General features: G+C 40.5%; 1 protein-coding gene across 1 annotated transcript in view; it reads right to left on the reverse strand.

Moving 5' to 3' along the window:
- Positions 1-1,234: 1,234 nt before the first annotated feature.
- HAPLN1 (hyaluronan and proteoglycan link protein 1) overlaps positions 1,235-18,398 on the reverse strand; it is a 65,481-nt gene continuing 48,317 nt past the window's right edge. The window contains exons 4-5 of the mRNA XM_056325812.1: positions 12,877-13,179; positions 1,235-5,322 (exon numbers count right to left, since the gene is read on the reverse strand). Coding sequence (XP_056181787.1) covers positions 5,033-5,322; positions 12,877-13,179 — 593 coding nt within the window. The 3' untranslated portion in view covers positions 1,235-5,032. The remainder of the gene's footprint in view (positions 5,323-12,876; positions 13,180-18,398) is intronic.

Here is an 18,398-nt window from a genome sequence, read left to right on the forward strand (position 1 = left end):
TTGGGGTTGGTTTTTTTTCCCAATTTGAGACCCAGAGAAATCTTGACTCTTTTTATATAGTGAATTACCTGGCATTGGAATTTTACTACTCTGCAGCATATTTGTTCAGCTTTTGTAACTTCTTCTGAAAAAGGGAGAAAGTGGCTAACAAACATGTAAGATTCAGCTTCTTAAAACCTTCAAGAACAACTAGCTGTTGTTGCTGTTGAACGGAAAGCTGCTGGTAGCCTACTACTTCATTTACTAAGTCTTTAGGTGAAAATGTAGACATTTATGGTTTTGTGGTAGTTCCACTAAGTCTTAAATCCAGTCACTTCCAAACATGAAGACAGTGTCTTTATTTTGAATAGCGAGCCATCATTCAATGGAAGCTGCTACTATTAAGGAAAATCCTAATATTGAGGGACTGGTTCTACCAAGGGTGGGTTTAATTTTATGCGTAGTGCTGTAAAGTGAAAATGTCACTAATTTTAAAATTGTTTTAACTAAGTTGTGAGAAAATAAAGCATGTTTATCTCAATCATGTATAGAGATGTATACATAACGGTAATACAGATTTCCCTTATTCTGAGTGGTAAGTTTTCCAAAGTCCCTTTTCATCTATTTGATGATGATATACTGAAAGCTTCTGGAACATTAGTATTTCTCAGCAAAGTGGTGCAGCGTAGGTAACTTCCAGGGCTAACTCTCTGGCACAGACCAATAAAAGAATGCCAAAGGATTGTGATTATAGAAACTGAAAAGCTGGCCCAGTGCTCTGAATAACTAATTCTTTGCTTGGTATTGGGAATCTTTCTTGTTGCACGTTACAAAGAGTAACTATTGTTGGTTTTTAATTTCTAAGGCCATAGGATTATATAAATAATTCCATAAATTTTCCCATACAAGAAACACTGTTCTACATCCAATTTCTAGTGATGCATATACAGTTCAACACCAACCATTAAAAAAAAAAAAAAAGTCTTCCTTATTTATGCTTTATTTTATTTTAGAAGATGGCAGAGAACACAAAGAAGAAATAGGTACTTGCATTTCTACTTTCAAAATGCTTCAAAGAAGCATAAAACAAAGGTTTTGTAATATAGTTTATTTTTATTGTAAATCATCTTCACAGAGTAGTCTTCCCCCCTCCCCCCCCCCATCATTTAGTCTTGTAATCACTTTGTTTACTATGGCAAAGCATCCTTTCCTTTTTTTGTTTTCTGGGACAAGAGTAGAAGAATAGCCAGTCAATAAGAAGAAATCATCATATTGAAAAGAACAACACAATTTAATTGTTGTCAATTCATGGGCATTAAAATTCAGATACATTGTGAAATACAAGATAATGACAGAGAACATTAATGATTCTATTGATAGGATATTCTCTCATAAACAGAAAATAACACAGAATTTTATCCAGTTCTTAAGCTGCTTTTTAAAGTTTTTGTCCAAGCACCTAGCTAGCTTACTCGAAAATACGAGAATATCCTGACACTTGACATTACAAAAGGAAATGGAGTCAGTAGCTGTAAAAATAAATATAATTCATGTCTCTTTGTCTGTTTGTGCCCACTTCTCAAGTAATCATACACATTTTATGGGTTTTATACCTCCTTACATGAGAACTGATTTTTTTTTATACAAATGTATTTCCATCAAACTCTCCAATTAACTGTATCTGTTATAATAATGCATGATGTTGTATATCAACACACATACCTAAATCTAGCCTGATCCCAAAATAGACTACTGGGCTCTTCATAAGTAACATGATGAATGCAAATTCACATACTGTGACTCCATTACACAAACATATGATTCCTAGCAAGCAGTATCTTCAACGCGAACTTACAGGCATAACTGGACAATAAATTTGGCCATCTGTGATCGTGTGCCAGCTCAGCGTCTCTCTGGAGACCTGATTCCTTGTTGCCCTGTGGCCTCTTTGTGCTGCCAAGCTGGGAGCTCAGGGGCTTTCCCCGGAGCTGAGGGATCACCTGGGTGGCGCAGAGCCTGCTCAGCCACCGGCCCGGGGTATGGGTGATGCACAAAGCAGGGTGGGTCGGGAGGATGCTACGCCCAGGCTGTCACAGCGGCAGCCTGGAGATACGGACACAGAAGGCATAAGCTAGCGCAAGCCTGAGATTGCTGTGATTTAGGACCTGACCAGCCATCTCCAGAGCGTTGCAAAGTTGGTGAAAGGCTGAATTCGCCTTTCCTGCAGTGCCTTTGGTCTAGCAGTGAGGGCACTTTAGCCAGCCCCACGAGTGGGTTGGATGTGTACATTTTTTATGCAGGCAAAATATAATCCCCAGTCCTGCAAAAAAAGATGTGTCTGGGTGAAACCCTGTGAAGGGTTTCCCTGGAGAGGTAAAAAAAAAAACCAAAAAACCAAAAATCACGAGGGTCTCTTCACCTCTGTGCAATAGGAAAACCATGCAGCCTCCTCCAGATCTAGCAGATCTTTGGGGAGGATAGAGCCAGCTGCATAAAAGGCTTGCCTCTTTACAGCAACTCTGGATCTAGCTGGGGTAACAACTGGGATATTGGCTGTAGCTTTTCCCATCTCACAAGCTCCCTGTCCAAGCTTCAGAAAAGACTATGATATAGTCCACATTTATTTTTTTTCCCCATGTTTCTGAAGGTTGGATTGGGAAACAAGATGTATTCCTCTTGGTCATGGTCCAGTCTTGCATACCCCATTCCTTATCCTGTACGGATATGTTCCATTTCTCTTTCCATTTTTTCTCCAAAGGGTTCAGAAAAGGTTCTGAATGGCCTGAGAAAATGTGTGAAATGGACACTGATTTAAAAAAAGGCTGTTCGGAAAAGATTACATGGGTTTAGGGGCTTGACCTGTATTAAGTCTCTATTTATAGCTAAGTGATAGAGCTTCAAGAAAATCCAATTCCTAGTGGGTTAGAAAAAGGTTGGTTTTGGCACCGAGACTGCTTCATCTGTATAGCATGAGCAAATATCCACAGTGGATACAAATATCCTCAGAAGGATGGAAATTTTCCTCTGAGTTTGATGGGAACGGGCTCCAATAAAATACCCCTTACACTATGGTATCTTCCCACTATCCTACCGCACATCGTTCTTGATTTGTTCACAGAGTTTTAAAACAGGACCACAACCACTCCAGGAAAGAGATTTATTTACTCATGTCCATGAGAAAAGAACTACACCAAACCGTTCATGAAAGCACACCAGTTGTGTCCTACTTGGATAAATACCACTCTATCTCATTTAGATATGGAAATAATGGGAAGCTATAAAACTGCGTAATACAAATATTGGTCCTCTGAAATCTTCATAGTCAGCAAGCATAGAGTAGGAAAAAAGAGTTCTCCATTTTTAAGTGGTAGAACCAATACTGGATAGAGAACATCAACATTGCCTAAGAGATTACTCAAGACCAAGATCTTTTTAATCAGTGGCCTCTTTTTCTTTTTGATATCCAGCTTGAGACACCATAAAGTGTAGTAAATTTTCAGAAAGTCTTGAGCACCCACTCTCTGAAAAACTGGTTGCATTAAGGTATCTGAAGATGAGCACCAAGAATTGCTGCATCCAAAATAAGTTTGCATCAGAAATCCAAATTCCCTCAAACTGGTATTTAGGGAGGACCTAGTGCTTTAAGCAGCTCTGAAAATCCTAGGCACCATGCACAGTGTGTGTTTATCTCTGACACTGGCAGATAAAGGTAAACATCTCCCACCGAGACCACTGCAGATTTAGTGAAAAGAAGTATTTCAATAGCTTTTCCCTGTTAACTCTAAGGAGGATTAGCTAAATGATTCAGGGCTAGCAATACTATTTTTCCACTGATAGTCTAAAAAACAGATGTACTTTTCAGATACAAATGAGATGTAAGGAAATAAAGTCTTTTTTTCTCTTCTAAGCCTTAATAGCTGGTTTCAGATTTTATTTGATAATCTTGTTCTAAGACTTCATAATTTTCATGTTTTTTTTTCTAATTTTTATTTCTTGTGATGTGTAAATAGTTAAGAAATAGCAAATATTGTAATGTTCCTTTGTTAAGACAATAACATTTCAAAGGCTAATGTAAAATCAAGCTGCTAAATTTTACAATTTCTCTGTCCAGCAGTTCATTTATACAACTGCCCTGAGTAGATGCTATATGCTGCTTAGCAAATGGCCTTTAAGAGTTTAAAAATAACTCAGTAAAGCTACTCAAAGATAATACAACACTTCTTAGGCATCTTTAATTGGAGTTAAGAAGAAAACACGGTTTCCTCATTAGTTAATAATTCACTCCCTCAACAATGATTTATACATGACAAAAACACAATTGAAATGTTCAGGAGAACTAACTGTGCTTGTTCCTGTGCATGGGACCGTGAGCTTGTTTTTCAGAAAGGCAGGATTTTAAATTGTAAAACTAGTCCTATTTGTGTGAACTGTTTTAGCTGCTTTTGTTAAATGTTGTGTTGTTCCCCTGTGAAACCAGTGAAAGCATTTATTTCCCAACATACATTGTTGCGAGGCTTTATTTGTAAAACCTCACTGATCCCCTTTAACAAAACAAACAAACAAACAAAAATCTTATTTCAAAATTCCTGATATAATCAATTTGCAGTGTTTCTCAAACTGGTACAAATATGTAAAATCTGTGCTTTTAAAAGCTTCTGCTTTGAGTAGCCTTACATTCCATAATTGTGCCTTAGCAATTGTCAAGCTCTATTGCATGGCCCATTCATGAAAAGTATATTTCATTGGAGTGATGTAGCTTAAAGAATTTGGCTCTAAAACTTTCTTACCTAGAGCTTCCATTAAATTATATTAATTTAAAATATCTATGGAATGATACTTTTACAAAAATACGAAAGCCAAAAAAAAAAAAAAAAAAACCAACCAAAAAAAAACCCAAACCCCAAACAAATTAATGGGTTGAGTTTATGAAAATGACTCTTTACAGTAAGTAAAAAAGGTTTATCACAGTTTTGGTAACTTGCATGAGTTCATATAAAAAAAAAAAATTTCACATGTTCTTAATGGATTTAAAACTTTTGTGCTCTAGGTATTTTCAGTTGTATGCTCTGAAACAGTAGACACCATACAGCTTGTGCTTTTTATCAGGGAAGCCTACAAAGCGAACAGCTGCTTCGTTAGGACTGCAGCGTTTCCTTGGCCTGGAGATGGGGTAGCGGACGCTGCCGTCAGCCAGCCAGCCAGCATCGCAGCGGTCGTACCCCAGGAGCTTCCAGGCAGCAAATATCTGGCCAACTTTAGCAATCTGAGCTCCATCCTTCAAGCACGCCTGGACGGCTTCATCGTAGGTCAGCTTGGTCGGGTGAATTAGGTAGTAAAAACGACCTAGTAAGAGAAAGAAGGGGAAAAGGGCCATCAGCAACATGATTCAGACGGTGTGATAATGTAACGGTGGCTTTTGAGGAGAAATGGAGATGTTCCACTGCAGAACCGTATCAAAGAGTGGTTGGATCTGGACCGTGCAAGCTGGATGTTGTGCTGTTCAAAAGATCTTAATTTTTTAGTATGATGAGTTGGTAAACATCAGGAGGGGGGAGAAAAAAAAAAAAAAAAAAAGCAGCCAGGTAGCTAAAAGAGACTATTTGAACAAAAAGAGAGTAGTGCTGTATTTATTTCTGCTAACTTAGCATGGTATGGCATCCCTACCCTCACTTGTATTCAGTGTATTCATTTTCATCCTCAGGTGCAGGAAAACAGGAGGAAAAAGATCAGGGGAGAGGGATTATGGAAGACACCCCGGGATTCGGAGGAGGGCCCCTGCTCTGAATTCAACTTTATGGTACCAGATGTGTTTAGCAACATGGTGACAATGATAATCCAGTGAAACCTCTAAGGAACCGTGTAGATTTCAGGCAAAGCGGACCCGATACAGCTGTAGATTACTGCCGGAGAAGGGAAACCAGTTAAACATCCAAAGCAGTGCACTTCTACATCACGCTCCCAGCATTAGCCTAAAACCCACAGGGGTTTTCCTCTCAGAAACATGGCATAGCAAGAGCTGGCCTCTGATAGTATTTGGGTGAGGGTGGCTGGAGCTAACGCACACAGTCTTATTCTCTGACAAGGCGGTGACCTTGCTTCTGATTAAGTACAAGCACTTTTTTTTTTTTTTTTTTGTAAGAAAGCTGAGATATTGCACAGCTCCTTAGAAGCAAAGTTTGAGCCTGTGGTAGATCAAAACCATGTCTGTCGTAAGTCTTCATTAGCAGTGTCAAAACCACGTGCAGCAGTTCTGCAGTCCTGTTTCTCTTTAGGCATCAAAGGGTATATCTTCACTGTGAGATGGCATTGAACTGATAGCGCTGCTAAGAAAAATGTGCCTCCCTCTCAGCGTAATGAAAACATATGCAGTGAGTAAAGCTCAAAAAGGAAGTCTCCCCTACTAATCCATAATCAGCAATAATACTAACAATTTCATTTATCAAGGCAATTCATTGTAAGCCTTTCGTTCATTATACTTAGGGTTATTTATCATCACTGATTTGACAATTAACCAGGGGTGGGGTAGAAATTAATTGCAAGATTTTTTTTTTTTTTAAAGGAATAATGATTTCCAAAAACTATCACTGCTTTTCAATCTGGCTGTCCTGTAAGAGACAAGTTAGATGAAAAACAAAGGAATTTAGTCATGTGGGGATCTTCTAATTCCAGAGCACACTCTTTACTTCTTAAGAATTATTAAGAATGTAAAGCAAAATTAAGAATGTGCCCCTGAATACTATCCTTTTTCTTCCTCATAAAAAAACAGGTAAGCACACAAACAGAATTCTGCTCAGTTTCAGATTACTTTCTTGGCGAAGATAAAGCAGTGAGCGAGATGAAGAATTATGTTAGCTCCGGATCCCTGCAAAAAACACGCAGCTTTTTTCTCAGTGTAGAAAAGTCAGGTCAGACGATGATATAAAGGTAATCGAATTACCTTTGTGTAAAGCTTGGAAATTGTATACTATGAAAGAACATTTTTTTTTTTAAAAAAAAAAGGAGTTTACATTGCAGCTGTGGTGGAGAAGAAACTTGAAAAAGATTTCATTGCTGTCAGAGACAGTATCTGCAGTATTTCCACAGAAAACTGTTGAGAGTAGATAATCCACCCCTTTGTAAAATGCTTGCTGAACTCCATTTCACCAGGTTGAGAGCATTTACAAGGTGTTGCTAAAGGGAATGTTTATTAAGAGGGAACCTGTTCCTACTATGTTATTAAGAGGTTTCCCCAAAGCAAACAGGATTTCAGACTTAGGGTAAGAGGGATTTGAACTGATAGTATGTAAACTTCACCTAGCTTATTAGTTGCTCTTCAAACCATATGTCAATGGAATGTAATTTCCTAGGGATTTGCAGTAAGGTCAGGCTTTTGACATGTGACGCCAGTAATAAAAACTCCTATACCCTGCCCCTTCCTTAAATAGGAGAACTTTAAAAGTAAACCCCACAGGGGTGCAGTGTGTATCCAGAATGTCTGATTAAATAAAATGTTGTTAATACACTCAGTACATATTTGATGGGTTTCTCCTGCTAATAGGTTAAAAGGGTTCCTAACTGTTCAATCTTAGTACTTATTAATCGATGTGGAAGGAGAGGGAGGCATTAACTGTCTCGCTGTCATTAGTATCTGGTAGTTGGGTCACTCCTACAGAGGATAAGCTTGCTTGATTTGAGTTCTCACATCTAAATAATGGTGCAGAGGGTTTACGCAAACCTAATCAAACCCCATCTATAATGGCTATTTTAGCCCATTTATTTATTTATTTATACCAATATCTTTATTTATACTATATATATTTTTATTTTTTCTAAATTTACATTCATATTATTATATTATATGTAAAAAATGAAACCATACAGAATAATTTATATAAAATTGTATATCAGATTAATTATTTATATTATTTATAACTCACTTTTGCTGTAACAGAACAGCTTAAAGAGGAAAATTTGAGCACTTGACCTAAATAGCCTACACCTTTGTGACTGTGGGAGTTTGAGGCATGCACCACCCTTGGAGATCTGTCCAAGCTCAGTTCTCAACTGGGAGATGTATTAGTAAGTTTTTATATTGTGGCCGGGTGTGCTAGACAGTGTGCCATCATCCTCAGTGGCACAGAAAGGCAGTGCCACCCCCTGAGTTATTTTCTGCAGAAGGTGTTAAGGCAATGCCTTGGGAAGGGTGTTCTTGGTGGAGCTCCCGGAGAGGACACCTCCACATGCGGCCAGCCATCAAGCCCCCAAGGGCTTGTGCTCAGCCCTAAGACTACTCCCAACAGCTTACTGGTTTCACTGGGGCAGCCCCTTGCTCAGCCTCATGGCTTCAACGCCGTGCAGGGGCAGAGGAGCAGAAGACCTGCCTGGTGGGTGGCAGCACGCACGGGAGGCACGCCGAGTGCAGGGCTGCCTCCGCGGGCAGCAATCGATGCGTACGCTGAAAAGCTCACAGCCACAGAAATCAGTTGCTTTACTGTGTAATATGCTCTGACTTGCGGTTTCATACGGCCACAGCAGGCATTCTCAGCAGCTGGTGGGGTATATCTGTGGCTGGCACAACACACAGACCCCGTCGTCTGCTCCGCAGGCTGGACCCAGCATATCTCACAGCGATGCCCAATGGCTGAGCGAGGCCGCTGCTCCTCAGAGTTTAAGAACATGTTAAACATTTGTGCGAAGTTAGATGCTTTCCCTTCCTTTAATCACCAGGTCCTGATAAGTGTTTTGATCTCCACTGATCATCTCAGGTAACTGATTTTGAACGGCTACATTAAATATAGGGGGGAATATTTTTTAAAAACCCTCTTCCAGTGCCCCCACCCCCCAATACCAGCAGTGACTCCAGTGACTCAGAGGCAACCACTTCAAAGAAGAGGGCACGTAGTTTGATTTTGGGTGGGCTTGTTTCTCTTTTTGGAACAATGGCTACACGTTCCCAGTGATAAAATATTCTGCAATGGTCAGAGGAGCAGTCAGCAGGCATCATTCAGAGACAAATTGTTATACCTTTCTCTTATTTAAATGGCAGAGGTGGTTAGCTTATCACATGCATTGCTGTAACAGATGGGTGGTTTGCAGCTGCATTTCTAACATGATCACTAAAATTTATTCTTTGTGTTCTTAACTTTGTTAATGTGATACTTTTACTTGATCCTGCTAGAGCTGGTAACAAACAAATTATGCACTGTTGTTCTGTGCGCAAAGTATATAACAAAATGCATGTTAATGAGGCAAAAGTGTGATACAAGCTCTACTTACACCTTTCCTTCTTTGAAAATGCCTAATTATAGAGGAGATGTTAGACATGTTTATGTTTAGCTCACTCAACATGCTGTTTTCAGTGCAAAAGATTCCCATGGTTTTTCCTTTGAGAAACCCACTGTTCTCCTTCAGGAAGCCTTTGAAATTAAGCAAAGAATAACCACTCAGCTCTAGCATTATATATTCTTTATCCTGTGCCTTTTGGGCTCTGTGGGGGAAACTGCAACAAAAGGATTCTGCATTTATTCCCCCTGAACTGGTGTGTAGAAACCCAAATGAACCTTCTAGAGGGAATGTATGGAAGATGGGCATCCCTATTCCTTGGGACAGGGCAGGGAGAGAAACTGGGGTGGTCTGCAGCCCTTGCAAAACTACATTGTGGCAGGTTGTCCCACCACATGGGGCAGGAACCTTCAGCTTTCCTACAGAGAACATGGACTGAAGTGGCTCCTACTCAGAAGGAAAAGTGAAGGATAAATCAGCTGTGAAGGAGCAGAGCTGAGCCCTCAGACGTCAGGAAATTCCAGCATGGAATTTCCTAATTTAAGTTGGATAGCTCCCACTTGTGTATATTCATTTTCAATAGCCTTTATCAACACGAGGAACATAAAAGCAGGTAGGGAAACATGTTGCCATGCAATGGTTATCTCTATGCAGGCAGAAAAATTATGTTCTTTCACAATATTTTGATGGATTTCATGGACAGCATTATGTTAATGTTATTCTTTGCATTGTTTTACGAAATGCATTACTATATATTCTTATAAACTGGTAAGTGGTATACTGTATACTAAGTATATGAAAGATTTTCAGATTTTTGGCTTTGTTGCACAGACACAAAACCTGAACAGTTCCTCTGTGAGCCAATGGAAAGACTGGAGTATAAAGCAGTTATACAGACAGAACAAAATGTTCAAGTATTGCACTTACACGAGTCTCAGAAAAGACGCTGTAGAGGGTAATTTCAGAAAGTACTCAGATTATTTTATATTGTATTGCAGACAATCTGCTAGAGCAGTTTCCCTGTGCACGTAACAGGAGTGCATGTAGAATTCTTCGCTAACGATATAAAACCCCTTTTACCAGTCAGTATTTTTTGGTGTATGCTGCTCATCACAGATGGGTTCCCACAGTTCCAGAGTGAAAACACTGAATCTGGATTTGAAATCACTTAATTCATGACAACATTTTCTTTTTTCACCTTAATGCCTGAATGTAATTTTGCTGTCTTTCTTCTTCAGGTAAAAAACAAGCTTTGCATGTGTGTTAGACAGACCTTTTGGTCTGACTGCTGAGTTATTTAAAACCCAGTGTAAAACTTTTTGTGTGTGTGTGTGTGTTTTTTGGGGTTTTTTGGGGGTTTTTTTTGGTATGATGCCTGAGATCATAATGTATTTTGGGGATTTATTTCCCTTAATTAACCCAGTTAGCAGAAATCTAAACCCCACGCACCCTCTTTATTCATAGTAGACCCCACAATCTTTGGGTTCTTTTTTTTTTTTTTAGTTCACTTTATGCTCCCCTGATCCTGGGGCTCCTGGCATTTTTTCCAGCTCCCTCACATAAAGCTGAAGGCTTCTCTGTTTCATACTGTCAGGAGACTCCAGCAGTCACTGCCACCGCTGGAAATGCATGGTGTCCTAACCACTTCTCATTTTCCTTGGCTGTTCCTGAGCTGAAAGAATCAATATCGGGTGTTGCAGAAATAGCTCTTTGCCTATAGCCACCATCTTTGGCAACTGCAACCTGGTGGCAAAAAGGGTTATTATAAGCTCTTCCATTTACAGTGAGAAAGCTAATGTAAGCTGTTAAGCATACGTGAACTGCCTGAAGTGTTGAGCTGAAAATAGGAAGCTGGCGTTTTGAGAGAGTGACTGGGTATTTCGGTAAGCCAGGGACACGAGTAGCAGAGGACACAGACAGCAGGGACGTGTGAGCATAACATCACCTGGTGAGCTGCTGATGAAGGAAATGGATGCCGAGAGAAGCAGAAGTCCAGATTTTCTGCTGACACCTTGAGAGACTTACATGGCACTGAGCTGCAGCGCGCTGGAAAAGGTGCTGCTCAGCTCTATAGGTCATCCTATCGCTGCACGGTACTCTGTCTTTAACAGGCACTTTAACAGGAGGTCAGTTTAACAGACTCACCAAGGATGAAATTAATTTCAGTGTCTTGTCTTTGATTTCTCTGCTACCTGTATAACTTATCCTCACCTTACTTAAACCCTCTTTCTCCCTCTCTCTTGCTGTATCAATGCACAGACCACATGTATCTGTCAGTACTTTTTTTTTTTTTTTTTTTTTTTTTTTCTCCCCAGAATGATTTTTCTCTTTCCTTAAGAGATACTGTCCAGTGGCTAGTGTGGAAGAGGGTGGTGGTTAGTGACCAGTAGTGAGAAATGTTTCCTCCGCAAGCATCGTAGGTAGTGCAGCTATTACATTTTAATTCTTTTTCCTTTTATCTTCCCCTCAGTACTATTTCTATAGTACAGTGTTAAATCTGCACATAAGAGATGAGCTCATACAGGATTTTGTGTTGGATAATGAAGCAAGAAAAAAATGAGCCAGCATTTCAGGGAATGATGCAGCACAACAAAAATCACCTAAACTTTGTTTTGGACTGCATCCACCCTAATTTAATATTGTTGATTTGAAGATCGGGGGGTTTTTTTGACAGGGTGGAGCACTATTAACACTAGGGCATATATCCTGAGAGCAAGGCTAATCTTTATTTTTTGGTGTGCTGTAGGACAAAAATGCCTCATTGTGGATAAGCAATCTGTGCAGAAACAAAAAAGGCCATGCTCCGTGGTCTGGGTGGGCTGCAAGCCAAATGTGCAAAGTTGCATAGGAATTATCTGCAAGTATGATGCTGTAGAGGATTGTAGTTTCCTTTTGCACGTGTTTACTTGCAGCATTCCTTTCATTCACAGCAATGCTTTCTAAATCCTTTTCAGCCACTAGATTAAACCTGAAATAATAGCAAGCTGAGATCAAGTCATTTCATACCTAAAGTAACATCTAGTAATAGCAAAAAAAGCCTGCAATTGCTAAAATAAGGTTTAGTGCAGACCAGGCTCAGAGAAGAAGTGAACAGGCTTTTGGCAGTGTACTAAGATTAGGAATCTAAATTGTTAGGCATAAAAGCTAGAAATAGCTTTGCTGATAAGGAAGTATTAGTCATATTAGACCTGGTACAGAAGTAGGAGCTGCTTGACACAACAGCAGAGCTGAAGTAGAGATCAGAATTTTGTTTGGATTATATGTTTAAGTTCTAAAGCATCATAATTATAACTGAATTAAACAGGAAAGCTCAATTAATGAATTACAGGTTTCTTCATCACTGTAGCTGAAATAAACTGGGCTTGTATCAACATTAAAAGAGTACATATAAATTTTAACGGGGTGAAAGTGGAGATATTAGAAACTCCTGCCAATACAAGTTCTGAATTGTAAAAACAATCTATGTGAACATGTGGCAAAGACAACTTCACTCTGTGCATGTGTCCTCGTAAATTCAACAACATTTTCCGAGCCTAACATAAGCTTTGAGAATTCAAACATTACTTGCTGCCGTTGGAGTTTCCTAAGCACAGAACGAGTCGTTTACAAGGTAGGGGTGAAGAGGAAGACTCTTACCATTGAAGTTTGAAGTAAAACAGAAGACATCGTATCGGCTTTTATCTTTATCCCAGAACCCGTAATTCCTGACCCCAGGCACTGTGTTCTTCCCTCCGCAGGGCTCCCTGGGCTTAGTGATGGGGTACTGCACGGAGCCATCGCTGAGCCAGCCGGCGTTGCACCAGTCCAGCCCTGACCTCCAGGCATCGTAGAGCTGGTCAAAGGAGGCGATAACAGAGTCTTGGTCCAGACACGCTCGCTGAGCCTCGTGGAAGTTTAAGTTGTAACGACCCAGCCGCGGAGCGTAAGGGAACACAACACCTGAAGTGGTAGAAAGAGGGTGAGTTACTAGGCACTGCAAGAGCAGAAGAAAGGGAAGCAGCATGCACAGTCACCAGAAGGAGAAAGAAAGGTTAACTCCATGATGTGTGTCAGGCTGATAAGCGGTTTTACTTCTGGGGAAAAGCACAGTCAGCACACATCAGCCATTAGGTTTGAGAAGGGGATAGGGCTGCCGCCTTCCTAGCCAGCTCCTCTCCCCGTAACCTCATCCCTTTCCCAGCAGGAACCGTGCCAGGTCTGCACGCTGCTCCCATCTGCAGCCTCTCTGTCCCCACTGTCACCTCTCCCACGTGCACTCCCAGAGTGCCTAAAGACGGGCAGAGATGGCTGAAGTTTTGCAGCTACGTATTTTTCCAGTTTATCAGCTGTTAAGATCATTTTCTCATTTTAAAAAAAGAAAATTAAAGCCCAGCCTGGTTCTATTTTTTTGTGGGATGGTATTTTCTGGCAGTCGTTTAGAAAGAAGAAATTGTAGTACAGAGGTACGTGAACTATTTCTTTTTACACATAGACATTAAAAGTGGTTTGATTGACATAAAAGAATGATATGGTCTTTGCATTGCCAAGATTTCCCAAGAGGTTCAAGACAGTTGGGTTTTGTTTGTTTGCTTTTATTTTATTTCACATTATCCTAGGAATGGGAAGTTATTTCGTGCCTGGCTTAACGGTAACATTTCAAGGCTGGATTGGCAGGAGTCATAATTTCAGTGTCCTGAGGTCTTGAAGTAGGGAATCTATGGGGAAATAAAATCAGTGAAGTCCTGTGTGGTTTTAGGGAGACTTCTCGGCTGTTTTCCAGCTGGTTTTTGGCAGTTTGTCACCACCCAAGGCGGGTGAGCTCCTCACAGAGGGCATCAGGGAGCACGGTTCCTTGAGCAGAAGTCAGGTTTCCTGAACTGCAGATGGCGAGCCATGTAGCACACAGCATGCCGCAACCTAAGACAACCCTAGCAGGGAAGCCACGTGGAACACCACCTTCCCTCGCTACCCCTACGGCTGCCAGAAGCACTGCCGCCAAACCGAAGGGCGCCTGCCAGAGCCGCTGCGCAAGGAGCATGGACCTGCCAGATGCTCCCTTCAACCCCAGAGAGGCAGCTGGCCCAAAGCCTTGTCTGCTGCTCATCGGTGGAGAGCCACCGCAGACAAGTATGGCAGAGAGACCTCACAGCAGAGGGCATCCAAGTGGAGATGGGCAATGCGGGGACACCTCCGGAACTGTTTCGGCAGCAACATTTCATTGAAGTCATTGCCCTTACCTGACAGATCTTTCCACAGTGCATTTTCCACCTTTATGAAAAAGATCTGCAGTTAAAGATTACTTCTTAAAGCACGAAATATCTTTCAAAAAATGCTGAAGACACACACACCACCCCCCCAACACCCCCATGTGGCTCTGATAAAAGTGAAGAGAGAGACTTGAAACAAAAGTTTGGATCAAATCTTTGGCAAGGTTCAGAAACTTAACCCAGATCTAAATTTTACAGTTGGCTTTAGCCCAGTTTCATAATAAGCTGAAATAAAACGGCATCAGGGAAGATCCAGCTCAAAATGTTTACTCTCAAACATCTCTGTAGAACTAAGTGCCGTAGGATGCAGAGGGACTGAAGACAACACAACGCATGAGATGAGCCAAAAACTTTACACCAGTGTAAACATCCATCCTTCTTTTTACTTTCTCCCTGCTGATGAATTCTTCTGCCTCTAACAAGTCCCTTCTCTCCAGGGCAATGTAGCACAGGATAGAGAAATTACATTACGGACATGCAAGAAGCAGTTCTTTCTGAACATGCAAACCCACTTCGGTGCCTATTCCACTGGTATCTTAATGCCTCCCTTCCTTCCCTCTCTCCCTCGCCCATCTATCGTCCAAGAAGTGTTATTTTTGTTAAACAGAATCTTTGTTATTACTAAACCTCAGTGACTTGGTCCAGGAAAATAAAGCATGCAAATCTAAACTTGGCAGGGTAATAATAAACAATATTTTGCTCTCCTTCAGCAATTAACTAGTGTCTGCTGAGGTTCTTTCCTCTTGTAAATCCTTTGTCAAAGGGCTTTTCAGTTATTAGCCGTTCTCAACTATAAAGCATGAATGTAATGTAACAGAACATGTACTTTTAACTGTAATTCATAAATAAAAGCTGTAGACGTCTTATATTTTTCTGGATCTATGTTTTCCCCTCCTCCTCCTCGCCTCTTTTTTTAAAAAGTATTTGTTCCCCTTCAGTGCTAATGGTTAGAACTATCACTGGCTATAATAAAAATGTAGCAAATGTCAGAGGAGTCCAAGCTTTATTACTTTATTAGAAATCCAATACTTACTATTTTTCCAGAACTACACTTCCCCAGACAACCAATTCCTTGGCCAGTACCTGTGTCTGATTTGCATATACATGTTAAAAAATCCCTAAATTAATCAGAGATGTTTATTTTTTAATCAAGTTCTAAACTTACATAATTACAAAAACTGAGCAACAATTAATTGGAAATTACTGAAATGGATTCCTTAAGGTTTCCAAAATCGCTTTTTAAAAGGCGTTAAATATGTATGTAAATTTGTTACAAAGCTATTTGAAATTGACAGTTCAGGACATAATGTTTTAATAACATAAATATGCACAAAACTGTAATATTAGCTTTGGGCTATATTTGGGTAGACTACATAGAAGCTGAATTTTGTTTGAGTTCATCTGCAGTACAAGCCTGCAACTGATTAACATTAATTTCACCCTGCAGATGGGGGTGGCCATTGTTGATTTTATAGAGCTAAATTGACTGGGTATGTGAGCTTTGCACTGTCTTGCATCTTTAGTATTATTTTTCTTCTTCATTTCCTTATCAAACCTAGCTGAAATTTATAGTTAGATCTTACTATTCATCTTCCTTTTGTTACAATTTAGGAGTACCGAACTTTCTAGTTAATTGCCAAACATCTTCTTCAGCCTTGAATCTTATAACCTATCAAAAGATAATCCATCCCATCTGTTCCCGAAAGGACAAAAGCTGTCCTGAGGATTGTTACTGTTCCCAAACTAAAGACCGAACCTAAACTCCTGACTCCAACCCTGTGTTTTACCACTAGACAAAACACCCGCTTCCAAACGTGAACAAATACAGCCTAAAGAATGGAGGAAAATAAAAATTTCCAGCCTCAGATGGTTAAATTCTGGTCAGTCTGTGGGAAGACTGAGCTGAGGGGCCTTAACTTGACCTTAGTGATTCGGCTCCCTACCCTAAGGAAGCAGCTGAGCCACTTGTGGAGCCTGGATGGGGAATATTAATTTACAACACCGACTTCACAGTGTGGCTCCTCTCCCAGCCATGCGGTTCTCTGGAACAGGTCCTACCCCCAGGGAAGGGCCTCCTTTCCTCCAAGCAAGAGCAGAAGAACCTGAGACACATCAATTCAGTGGAGAGTAAATCTCTCGGTGAAAGAGGAGGGCCAGATGAGGCTTGCTGAATGCACCTGTGGCAATGCAATCACAGTCCAGAAAATGACTGTTGTAATGGAAATTAGGATTTCTACCAAACTGGAACACAAGAACCGCATGTATAACGTGCCGTCCCCATATGCACACCTGTATTTCCATGAATGCCTTACATTCAGTTCCACAAATGCACAGCTCTGCTTAGGTTACTGTGCATTTTACGGAGTGCAAAAGAGGTGATATTTGCGTGTCCTCCATAAACTACTTGCATTTCAGAGTCTTACGAGCAGGTAATCCCTAAAATTCAGTGCAAGTTCTTTGCGATTACTCAGTCGCTACAGGCATGTTGCCAGCGCAAGGGGCTGCAATGGTTACCCAAGACAACAAAGTGAGGAAATAACCTTAGAAAGCTCAACTCCTGTAACAATTTATGGGTATCTATTAAGCCACCACCATGCACAATTAGCAGTTTTAAGAGTATTTACACATCAAAATAACACAATTTTCTGTTGACCCATGTGGAAGAAAAAGATCTTTTTACAGCCAGGGTAAAGAAATGGACTTCTTTGAGTTCTACCCCAAAGAGAAAAGTAAGATTTCCTGTAGCCAGTGTAAACACGGGGTAACAGTAGTGTTTGCTATATACTGCACTGTAGGGTACAGTTTTATGCTGGCAGGTCATACACCTGATGGCAAAAATTTCCATGCTGCATTTCTAAAATTGTATAAAAAGCGCCAAATCCCTCTCTTTCTTTGGGATTCTACCCCCATTTGTCTGCCTGTCAGGACTGTCAGATACCTGATCATTCAGCCACAGGGTGGGACACTGGCTGCCGGCAGGTATCAGTCTCCTTAAAAATGAACCTGAAGCCTGAGGTGGTGTTTGTTCAGCCCACCGCATCCCATAACCGACCTGTCAGTGGGGCTGCTTATTTCTGACTAATGCAGGCATACGAACTAGGCTTATCTGGCCTGGGAACAGATTATTCCCTTATTTTTCCATAGTCTTTAGCAAAATTTGGAGGCTGTTGTCTTTCCTGGCTCTCCTTAGGCTAACTAGTCCTAATTCTTTTAGCATTTTCCTTTTGGGTCATTATTTCCAGATAGTTTTTTGCTGCTGTATTTTGAACTTTTTACTTCACCTGCATCTTTCAGGTGCCATTACTCACAGCACTTGTAAACACAGCTGTGTCTGCAAAGACCTGTTACCGTCTCACAGAAAGAATTACATCGGTCTGTCATGACTGACTGACTCTTAACAAACTCCTGTTGTCTTTTACAAGGCTTTTTGCTGTCTTCTAGGGATCCACAAATAGTGTGTCCTATAAAATCAGTGTTATAGTAGAGAGTACAACAGATTGCCACACAAAGGATATTTAAAATAGCTCTTCGTGTATGACTGTAGCAGCAACACACAGAATAAACCAGTATGACACACAGTATTATGCTAGATCTGATCTCTCCTGCTGTTGAGAGCATGGAGCTGGTTTCATATTGGCTTAAGCTATGAAATCCCCATTGTTTATACCCAGCTTAATAGTGAATGACTAGATTAGAAAATGATTGCTATGACAATTCGGAAGAACTTTTTATATGAAGCTTATGGATTTGTTTGATGTATTTTGAACTAGAAAGTCTGATTTGGAAAGAGATGCCTGTTCTTTTTCTAACTCTGTCTTGAACATAAAAGCTAACATACCTCTAAGCAAGACCATAAAACCTGATGGGTTTTTTGGTTCCTGTGGAGCCACCCAAAGAGTTGCCTTCAATCTA

The sequence above is a fragment of the Falco biarmicus genome, chromosome Z (assembly GCF_023638135.1).
Source record: "Falco biarmicus isolate bFalBia1 chromosome Z, bFalBia1.pri, whole genome shotgun sequence".
Lineage (NCBI taxonomy): Eukaryota > Metazoa > Chordata > Aves > Falconiformes > Falconidae > Falco > Falco biarmicus.